Source organism: Hakea prostrata, chromosome 6 (genome assembly GCF_041222555.1).
Source record: "Hakea prostrata isolate BN-2017 chromosome 6, UWA_Hpros_2, whole genome shotgun sequence".
In the NCBI taxonomy this organism is placed as follows: domain Eukaryota; kingdom Viridiplantae; phylum Streptophyta; class Magnoliopsida; order Proteales; family Proteaceae; genus Hakea; species Hakea prostrata.
In genome coordinates, this window is record NC_142605.1 from 21,728,615 (window position 1) to 21,740,475 (window position 11,861).

Here is an 11,861-nt window from a genome sequence, read left to right on the forward strand (position 1 = left end):
ATCATTAAAATCATACTATATAAAAGCATGAACTCAAGAGATATATTTATATTTCTTTAAAGGTACGTAATCATTTGATTTCATAAAATAATAAATAATAACTCAAAACTGTAATTTTATTTTACAATATAATAATAATCAATACTAATTTCTCCTATGTTAACTAATTTTTGTAATACCAAAATATTTTTTTCAATTGGTATCAAAAGAAGCATAAGAAAAGTTACTACAAACTACCATGGAAGATAAAAAAGAAAAAAAAAATCTAATTTTTAACCAAAATTGGAATATCAATAAAATATTAAAAGGTCATCTTAACAGAGTAATCCATATCACAACAGTGTCTATCCAACTTTACTCTACAATTGCAAAATTGTAACTTTATTCAGCTAACTATAATATTCAAAATTGTAGTTCATAATAAAAAGAACATTCTAATAAGCACCTAATATGTGTATTGAAACATATGAATTCAACTCATTAAAAATAATAGTGTAATTTTATTTGTTTGTTAAGAAATTAGAAATAAAAATTTACCAAAGATTTGTTTTTAATATGTTAGTTGTATTGTCAATTGCCTCCAGTATATCAAACTTATTCTTCAAAAAAATCAAAATTAAAATTAAAAATCATTGTATTAAATTATAACTAAGTATATAGAATAATTAGAGACAATAGCCATGAACATTCTGATCATCCATGAGGATTTTGGATGATTATTTATTATCCTCAATCATGCAAAATGTATTTCTTAAAAAAGACTGAAAAAATTCAAAAACATCCTAAAACAATTGGCAAAATGCACAAATACCCTAAAAATATATCAACTTAGTAGAGACACCCAAAATGTCTCTTAATATTTCACAATAGTACACTCTGGTTAGCAAATTTTATTAAGTCATGGTTAGATAATTTTATAATTCATATATTACCCTTAATCTCTTGTAGCTTTACAATGTTGGCCCTAAAAAAATGAATCATAAATTTCATCTTATATCTTCTTTCTTCTTCCTCAATTTGTTATCTTATATTTGAAAATTTTTCAATAATACCCTAGAATATATAAAAAAAATCACAGACACCCCAAAAATATATGAAATTGACAGAAACACCCCAAAATATATACTAATCCCAAAATTGTTGAAAACGTCAGGCTTTTGATGAGTATCCTCAATTCCTCATTCTTGATGGGAGAGAGATGATTTTTTTTTTTTTTTTTGAGGAAGAAGATGCTATTAGTTGGTATCTATTGAATTAGGATTAAAATTCCAATAAGGACAATATTATAATACTCTAAAGAAAAATTAGAGGCATGAGGTTAATAGTAATATTGTAAAGTTACAAAATATCAAGGGCAATTTAGAAATGATGAATTAGTTAACCATGAATTAACGAGATTTACTAACGGAGTATACTATTGTGCCATTTTAAAAGACATTTTAGGGGATCTCTATCAATTTGATATACTTTGGTGTATGTAATTTTGCTATATATTTTGAGGTGTTTTGAAATTTTCCTTTATAGTATGAGACATAGAATAATACAACTAACTAAGAGTATATTTGTCATTTCTTTTAACTAATTGATGTTTTTAAAGAATAAATGGGGTGCTTGCTAATTTGACATAGTTTTGGGGTATCTATGTTTTTTTACCAATTATCTTGGAGTGTCCCTGAAATTTTTCAAAAAAAGAAGAAGAAAAGAAAATCATGCATCATGTATGAACAAAGTAGTTCTAAATTACCATGAAAAAATAAAAAAGAAATGAAGTGCTTTTAAAACACTTCTCGTGATTAGCATTTTTAATAAACATTACAATTTCAAACATTTCTTTGTATTCACTTAATTCACATGCATTGCTTGTATTAACCACTTCACATTATATAATTCGAAATATTATTATTATTTTTTGGTAAACAACAATCTTATTCAAAGCCGGCGGGAAGTGGGGTGAACAAAGTTCCACCAACCATTTAGTGGAAATTGACCATTCTTTCGGGCCCGAAACCAAAAGGGCCTTCTTGGCTAAGAGATCTGCAATTATATTAGAACTCTTAAGAATATAAGCAGGAAACAGTGCACAAAGTTATCCATTAAATAGTGGATATCTTGGATCAAGGGCTTCAATGTCATTGGTGGTTGTATCTCACCCTCAAGATACTTGATTATCTGCTTACAGTCCGATTCAATTAGAATCGACTCATATCCACATGCAGCGCCTCCAGTAGTTCTCCTCTAAAGGCAATAATTTCTCCTTCTTCAGCAGAATTATAATGCCCAGGTAACGATGAAGCACCCAATGGTTTACCCTCTGCATCTCTAATAATAATGCTTGCACCACCCTTCTTTGTTTTCTCAACCCATAATGCGTGCATCAGTATTTACTTTTACAAGACTATTTGGAGGAAGTTCCCAAGGCAGCCAATTATTTTCTTCACACACAACCCCTCTAAGCTGAAATTGGTTTGACCATTTTCTGGTTATCCCAAAATTCTTTCTTGGTATAGACCGTCTTCTCGATTACCTCTTGTGGTCTCCAGGTCTTCTCTCCCATGGTACGATCATTTCTAGCTTTCCATAACCACCATGCAATAAAGGAATTAAGACTCTTCATAATCTCTGCATCTTTCTTACCCAACTTGCTGAATTTTATCCACATAGTGATCCATTCTTGTAGAGATTTATATTTATCATCCGAGACTCTCAAAGAGAGGGGAGAACCAAACCATACACTCTTCACAAACGAAAAATGTAATAGCACATGGGAGGTTATTTCCTCTTCCAAATTGCATTCACCATATAACGCATCCACTTCAATCTTCTTGGAATTTAAGTTAACAATTGTTGCTAGGCATTCATTACATGCTCTCCAAATAAAATTTCTAATTTTTTGCCATGTTTTGCACTTTCAAATACTATTTGCCTTTATTATATATTTAACAACCTTATAACTAATGGTCACCTTACTTGTGTTGGTACATAAATTTTTTATTTTGCTTTAAACTTCTAAATTTACAAAAAGATGCCATCGACAAACTCTTTCCCAAACCGCTAACTTAGGGTTACCCCATTCTCTCCTCCTAAATCTTCTGCTCCATGGCCCAAAATCTATGTAACCCAGCTCATGAAGGCTCAAATCTGAAAAAAATTGAATGAAACCTCAAATCTTGAACTTCTAATGGGTTACAGTTCTAGAAACAGTAAAACAATCAAGCTAAGAAATAAACAGTAATGCTTAGAAAAAGTGCAGAGGACCTGAGAGTGAGACAGAGCCTGTTAAATGTTAAATTCACAATAGAAATTCCTGATCCTTCGATTCACCCATCCGTGCGACTTCTTGTAAAAACAAATTGAGAGACATAAAAGTATCAGATGAGGATGCACAATTTAGCCTTTCTTAGGGTTATAACCTCAATAGTAAATAAACAAATATGAATAGTTCAACCCACAAGAATGAATTTTGTTTACACGCTTTAAACACAAAGTATCACTATTATCAGGATGGAAAAAACCAGACAGATAATCTATATGTACAGGAATGAAGTCAGATGGCATAATTCCAGAGTGGATTAACACACCAATCCAATGTCAATGAGTTCTCATGCAACCACCAGCCTCCACGCATCCAAAGCTTCATAACATGAGGATCCCATCCCCCCTTTTTTTTGGGGTCAAATTGAGGATTCAATTGGCCACAGATGCGAAGATACCAAGATTCACCATTAGCAATTTATGGTCCCAGGCAGCTATGGCTCTTGGGAATCACTTTTTGGTTTTAAGGGCTTAAAATTGGACTTCGTGAACCAGGTTGTATAGAGGAATTGTTTATGAGGCCCCACATGGTTGCAAATTAGCCGAAGCTTCTGCCTTTCCCTCATCCATCTCAACACTATTTTCATGTGCCGTTTGCTTGTCAATCCTCTCAAGCCAACATCCTGAGGATTAAGAAGAAATGAGTAAAAACAAAATTGAAAAATATAAAAACCAAAAAAGCAAGATCAAGTACTACAGTAAGATGATTTCTTTAGGCAAGAGTTGTCATCCTACCTAATGAATCATCAGGGTTCATCCTATAGAATATTTTGCAGTCGCAGCAGCTTTCATTAACTTTGCTGAACTGGGAAAAGAGAATGGGTGGTGTGGAAGGGTTGTAAACCATCAAATTTGAATGGAATGCTATTATGGGAGAAGCATTGCAACATAATTTACAGGATCTACCAGAACAGGAGCCAAACATAAGTTTGATGTTGGCATGGCAATCCCAAGAGGAGGAGCTTGAAAGAAGAGAGAAAAAAAGGGGGGGGGGGGCATGGAGAAGAAAAAAGACGGAGTAGAGGGAGTTATGGAAGCACAGGGGAAAGAGGTAATGAACCCACTCTACTAATTAGCCCTATGCATATTACAAGAATATTTATTATACTATACATTTTACAAATTGAGATTTCAGAATTTATTCATTGCCATCCTCAAAAGTTCTGAATCCCTATATTTTGGAGTACAGATTTTAGATCTCTCACACCTACAACCATTTCATTTTAACATATTTGACAATATGAAGTGCATACACAATAGAAGGAACATCCATGGACCACAATCAACTTGAGTTACACGCAAATAACAACGTCATGGAGCTTAATTGAAAAATCTATATGCCCAGCAGTATTTCACATTTTGACTAAATATTACATATCAAATCATTAGAAACTCTAAACGTCGCAAACCACCAAAGCAACAACCATAACAGAGTTTAATATTATCTACTCTATAATTTGGAGTTAAAGCCAAAGAGATCAAAATCAGGAAAACAGAAAATGTGTGTAGTAGTGAATAAAAGGTCCATCTATATAGCGTACCTTAACACGTTCCCAAGTATCAGAAATGGTGAGAGGACCATGCTCCTTCAAGATGTCAAATATCACCCGGGTGATGGTCTGTGTTTGCTCCAGTGGAGTCTTCAGCTCTATCGGTTTCATCTCCGGCTTTGGTTTCTTTGCAAAATATCGAACTACAGTGGCAAACATGTTGCTTTATAACAATCCCACGCTTCCCCGTCTTTGCCTTTCAACAATTGCTACTAATAAGAAGACTATTTCCGCTTCCTTGTATGTTGAACAAGCTACAAGGTGAATCACATATGGATGTTATGTAGAGGAAGAAAGACACTTCATTTATGGTGCTTAAAAAATAGTTGTCAAAATAACTGGATATAATAGAAATTAGAACTAACTTTATATATTAAGGCTCTTTTTGGTATCAATTATCATTCTCTATTTTGCTTATTTAAAATAAATGAATATAAGAATCCATTCTTAGTGAAAAATGAAAAATGATTTGGTAACTTTGTCCAAAATAGATTATGAAATGAAAAATAAGTTTGTTATGTCAAGACAAATGAAAAATATTTTCAATTGCTTACCTTCAAGTTAAGCACTTTCATTTTTTTCAAAATCTGAATTCACTCAAGACTTTAGACAAACAGATGACAAGCACACGAGTAACATGGCTTTCCTTTCACTTTCAATATCATGTATCCTTTCACAACATTCATTTTCTGATGAGAACTCCACAGGAACAAGCCACAATCTCGAGTGCAGGGAGGTGAAAAAATAGAAAGGATAGGGACAAATTCCTAAAACTTGAAGCAATGGAGATTTTGGTTCTCCACGAGAGAAATTGGGAGGGAGCTTCACAGACAAAATCTGCAATCGATCCTTTGAATATGAAGCATTGACAAATAATTAATCCATACTCGACAGACACATATTTGGTATTTTCACAACATTCAAGCTGAACAACCCACAGCAAGGAAGAAACAAAAGGAAAAATGGACGAAAAATATTGTTCAATTTCAGTAAATCATTGTGAATATACCAGCTCCGACCAGTTAAATCAGCCGCAGCTTTCATACTTCCAAAGACTACTGGATGCAAACTGCATGGTAATAACTCTTCCTTTAGCAGCTGAAACCTGTCTCAGTAGTGCATCTGCAACAACTGTCTCACTTACGCTTCTTCCAAGTAAGAGCACATTGGTTGAGTCACTCATCATCCGGAAAGTGAAACAGATAGCAACTCCAGAAACAGACTTCCTTACAATTTTGATCCAAAAGTCATCTTAAAAGGATTGAAACGAATCAAATCTAATTCAAGTTCTTAAACTAGTCCTAATTGATAATTGGTGAAATCCAGAACTATATTTCAAAACAAAGAGGGAAAAAAACTTACATCTGGAACTGTAGGTTCACATTTACAGAATTGCATGTCCATATTGAGAATGAATAAAGGAGAAGCCATGTCAACCCTTCTCAATAATAAAGGAGAGATCCTGAACAAAGGAGAAGCCATAAAAAAAGATTGAGAAAATCTGGAGCAACAGAAGCCATGAGCGGCGGTGTAAGAAGGAAATAATGAGGGAACGATAGGGTTTTCACTTTTTATAAAAGATTGTGTATTTTAAAGTGATTTGCGCATAATTGAATACAATGAAATTCTAATCCAGAATTCATAATAGACTACGAAGTATATTATGGATTCTAGGAATTTTCCTATTCTTTTAAATAAAATAGGATCATAATGAACACCAAACACATTAAAAAAAAAAAAAAAAAAAAATTGAGAATGAGAATTGATACCAAAAAAACCCTAAGTAGCTTCCTTTAGATGTTAATTTTTTCCAAAATCATAACCCAAGCCTCTTGAGTTCAAAGACCAAGTCCGAAACAAGAGATAGAATAGATCACCAATTGCTATTTAAGAGAGCGAAACAGATAAATGTGCAAAAACTACTCAGTGCACCAGGCATCAAACACCAATTTCTGATATCCCCCTCACCCTTCTCCACCATGCTCAATCCCTAAAATAACAATGCCAGCAACAAATAGCTAAGAGAAAAAGTTGAATATTAGACCAGTGAGAAGTTAGAGGTACAATTGTTGTAAAAAGACGAATGTAGACAAACAATAAGAGGATTTTTCTCTCCATTCTTTTTCCATTTTTTTGAGAATGACTGATATGGTGCTTTTTGCATCAAGTTTCCAATTATTCCTCTTCTTTAATATCACAAGCATCTCTATAGAAAAAGTAAATAAATATGATACCAGAAATTTTATCTTCATGGGTAATGAATAAATAAGAACACAGGATGAGAAACACAAAAACATAATTTCACAGGTTAAATCTCTTGGAGCTACTTCTAATCAATTCATATTTCCTATGCTTGAAATCTACCTGGAATGCTAGAAAAAACTATTTAACCCTACATATTTGCAGGGTAACCAAAAGGAAATGGCTAATGCTAAGGAAAAATTCATTTCGATGGCAAGGTGTCAGAAAATGGTACTTGGAGAACAGAAATAATACTTGGCCAGTTATCACCTAGAGCAACAGAGAATAAAAAGTTCTTCATGCAAACACAAGATTTAATCAAATCTATGTAACAGAGAGATTCATGCCCAACAAAAAGTGAGTTTGGATTTACATAGAGTGATACCATCTTTCTAGACTATAAAAAATGCCAACTGAAACAAGGAGCAATTGAACCATGGTTTGGTGAGTACAATCTAGAAATTGAAGAGCCTTATGCATTTGATCACACATATATGACAACAACAATGATGCTAGTATGACTGCAACAATGTTGCTAAAACCCAGTCACCCACCATTACAAAATTTTGAGGAAATAATGAAACAATAGAGAATAACAATGGAGAATGTTACAAACACGAAGATTTAAGTTAGATGTACATTCTTCAGTTAAGGAAACAACCAACTTTAGCACAATCCTATATGAAGCAACAATCTCTAGCCCCAAAGAACCATACTGTTAGCTGAACCCAACTAGACCTGTAGAAAATCAACCACCTACAGAGTCACAAATTAGATTAAAAATACAAACCCACACACAGGTCTCTTTCTATATTGGTCAGCTAAATTGGAAATGCCCTAGAGAGCCTAGACCACCAAGTACATAGAGAAGAACATCAAAGGAAATGGACCAACAACATCACCATCTTGTTATCACTGATATAAATTGCTACATAAACAAATTCCAGATAACTGGCACAGTGTCAAACACCTTTAGAAAGTCTAGAAAAGAAAATACGTTGGAATCTAATTCAGAAAGAATGACAGATCTTCTTATCGTACCATATTTTCAAAGATGCCAAAAATTAGCATGCGTCAACTGGAATGTTCTTAAGTATTTACACAGTTTATTGAACAGTTTCCATTTTAACAACCAGAATGATATGTAAATCAGTATATAAATCCATGGAACATCCACTTGATCTGTTTTTCTTTTCCTATGTGAGAGAGAGAGAGAGAGAGAGAGAGAGAGAGAGAAAGAGATAGGAAATGGAGAAACACTTGAAATTAAGATCTAAAGAAGCAAGAGGAAAGAAGTTTTTTTTTTTTTTTTTGGGGGGGGGGGGGGGGAGTTAAAATTACAACTAGAAAGCATGTACAGATGAGTGCAGAATTTATGAAGAAAAGCTAAGAACAATTAGAGCAGCCCTTATTCTAGTGATGTATGATTGAGGTACTATACAAATTCCAATATAGTATTCAGAAGGGATGTTCTTAGTTCTATGTGAAAATACAAATCTGAATTACTCGGTTCAACGATTGATGCTGTGTTGGTGACCCGGTTAATGGTGATCCCATCAGTATTGGTCTAGCCCCTGACATGCTTGAAGTCATGTCTTTGCAAAAATAATTGCCCTTAAAAGTTCATCAGTGAAATCATGAATTTAGCTCACTGACTGAATCAGGTATCAGCCATCCTAAAATGAACAATACACTGATATGGATGAGTAACAGAACACCTGTATCATACAGAAGTGCCTTTAGTTTTTTCTACAAAAACAGCTTCTCGACATGTTTACCTCTTATGCATACCTTTCCATCAATGGTATTGTCCAAGGATCCAGATTGGTGGCTATCGATAACGTGTTCGATCACCAAATACAGGTAATCCGACACTGATATCTCAAACCATGCTATGAATACCATGAAATAGATTCACGGAGAGAGAATAAATGTGCAAACTCTAGTTTGGTTCATGGAAGTTTTATTTGCCCAGATTAATGAAGACTAAATAACTGACGTTGGGATGCATGCTTCCAAAATTTTATAGATATTCTACATCCAGATTTTCTACAAAAATAACCATAAAACCTTGCTCTGTCCAACCCAATGATCCAAATGAAAAAGGCAAAATCTGACACTAAGTAAAATTCATAATCTTCTAGAGCGGAACAGTTTTTCGATCTAATTAAGAATATATATCGGAAAAAAAAAGTTATGAGCAGTGAGTAGAAAATGCTACAACTTGAGACGTAACTTACAAGTATCAAACCAATCCGCCGAGAACCCAGCCGCAAGATGATTTCCTTGAAGCCTGAAACCAACCCATGAGATGATGATCTCTTTGAACCCTGAATCCGAAAGTAGGGTTTAAGCCACAGGAGGAAGAGAAGGAGATGGGAGATCCTTCAGTCGCTCGGAGTAGAGTAGAGAGAGAACGGTTTCAAAGAACAAGGGCAAAGTTGTCCGGCTGCACGGACATCCTCCGTGCAGGTTGCATTTTCTCGGCACCTGTCAAATTTTAATCAACGGTGAAAAGAATGGGTACTATGGTAACTGCATCAGTTCAGTTAAAATAAATTTTGAAATTTACAAAAGACTACCTCAGTAATAATCAAATTCACAAATGAACCCGAAAACCTAACAAAAAACGAGATGTTGTTAATCTAAAAACCCTAACCGACTACTACCCAATTCTGATCCTACCGCCCAAGGTGAATGGTTTGATGGTCTTGCGCATTTATTGCGCAGGACCCAAGCAAGGTCGCTGTCTGAATTGGGCTTTGATCAGATCTTCAACATTGCTTGGGTCCTGTGCAATAAATGCGTATGACCATCAAGCCATTCACCTTGGTCCTGTGCAATAAATGCGTATGACCATCAAGCCATTCACCTTGGGCGGTGGGATCGAAATTTCGAAACAGATCTCGAAACCGATTGATTTCAAGGCGCCAATTTCCCCGGCTTGATGATCCTGCGCATTAAATGTGCAGGATCCAAGCTTTTTCGAAGTGATCTTGCACAAAAAATTTTTTTAAATGAAATAAGATTTTTCTTTTAACGGAATGAAATAAGATTCAACCAAAAAAAAAATTTATGATAAAATGAGAACGAGAATTCATGCCAAAAGGGCTGCTAGTCATCAATTTGTTCATATATGTAATCCTGATCCCCTCCATTTCTGACTTGGCTATTTCAGATAAGAGAACAAGAATCCATAGTAGAAATCCACCTAAGATGCTTTTGGTGTCTTTTCTTTGGTATGATGGCATAGAAGGTTATCATAGGAGAATCTTTGTGGGTCTCAAACTTACTAGTAAGAGCACACTGAACTGTTGCATGAGTTGGGTTAGAGGATAAGAACAACATTATTCCCTCCATGAACTGTTGGAAATTTATATGAAACAGAGTTTTGGAAGGACTAATATGGAAAGGTTAGTGGGAAGTAGGAACCATGATAATTGTCAAGAAAAAGAAGTCCTCCATGCAAAGTAAAATAACGCCTAAATTACAGAAATGGACAGAGTGGTGCTAACGAGGGGAAAAAAACTCCACTAATCTCTTAATGTTGTCGGGTAAAGTCCTTTCGAAATGGAGCAATTGGATGCCGGCCATTTTGCAGTGAAACGACCCTTGAAAAAAAAAAAAAAAAAACTTTCGACACGTTCTATTAATTGTTCTTTCTCTGTATTCAACTGGGGTTTTATCCTTCGGTGCCAATTAATTCTCGTTTTGAACTGTTTTTTCTTAATTGGTTTGCTCTTTTGATTCTTGAAACCCCAGGACAATCACAGTGGACATCAATGAAATCCTATACAACATAATGGGAGGTGTGCTCACTGAATCCGCTCATCTACTGTGCTTCCCACGAAAGCATGGTGTGAATAAATATGAGATTCGAACTTTGATTTCCTTTTTTTGGAGTTGTTGGTTTTTTATAACCACCCTTTGGTTGGTTTATATTTCTGGAGATAAAAGTTTCGGCCAATAAACCTTTGCTAGGTTTTACATTCTTTCTTTCCAAGCTTTGACATAGGGAGAAATAAGCTCCTCAAGCAGCCCATGTTACTTGTGGAGACTCTAAAGAAAAGATAAAGAAACTCTAGAAGAATAAGCATCCACTGAACAAGTCCACTGAGAATTATTTTCTAACAGAGACAAAACATCCTCATCTAGAATCTTTCATGATTCATGTCAATTATTTGGCAGGATGTAGAAATGATAAGAAAATCTTAGTGGACCTCAAGCTTCCTACTAAGGGGTCTCTGAGCTGGAGGGTCCATGTCCTGAGGCTTTGGAAAAATCTTGAATGACATAATTTCAGATCAGTATGGACTTAGATTTTGGGGATGAAAAGGAAAGAGTATATATAATTATGGAGTGAGAAAATCTAACACTGTGACACAGTATAGTTTCAACACTCATTCAGTTTAACTGATCATTAGATTATGAAGAAAATATATTAATACACTAAGTTGCATGGGTCTGGATGGAAGATAATTGATGATCAGATCAACAATAGTCACTCTTAGATTGTATACATGCAGCATGCACTGTTGGAAATTGATATGAAACAGAGTTTTTGAAGGATTGATTATGAAGGTTAGTGGGAGTCATGAAAATTGTCAAGAAAAATTGTCTTTAATGGGAAATTTGGTGGGGACCAGTGAAAAAAATCTGCTATTTTACTTTGTCATCTTCCTATTTACAATTAACCATAATGGATCTATAAGACTGTCTCAGGTATCTTCGTTCCTCATTCCTCACCTTCATCTTACC

The 11,861-nt window shown here is 34.6% G+C and overlaps 1 protein-coding gene across 4 annotated transcripts; it reads right to left on the bottom strand.

Annotated features, from left to right (window-relative positions):
* Positions 1 to 2,830: 2,830 nt before the first annotated feature.
* On the bottom strand, positions 2,831 to 9,582 carry LOC149012593 (thiamine-phosphate synthase). 4 transcript variants are annotated; one of them, XM_089159662.1, is made up of 4 exons: positions 9,344 to 9,582; positions 6,225 to 6,324; positions 4,854 to 5,116; positions 2,831 to 3,935 (listed from the first exon to the last, which is right to left on the bottom strand). In XM_089159662.1, exons 3-4 carry the CDS (start codon positions 5,019 to 5,021, stop codon positions 3,747 to 3,749), a joined length of 357 nt encoding a protein of 118 aa, XP_089015788.1. In that variant the 5' UTR covers positions 5,022 to 5,116; positions 6,225 to 6,324; positions 9,344 to 9,582; the 3' UTR covers positions 2,831 to 3,746. The 4 variants fall into 4 exon arrangements, with proteins under 4 accessions (XP_089015788.1, XP_089015790.1, XP_089015791.1 ...); XM_089159664.1 differs by having other exon boundaries at positions 5,872 to 6,324; XM_089159665.1 differs by lacking the exon at positions 6,225 to 6,324.
* Positions 9,583 to 11,861: the final 2,279 nt, after the last annotated feature.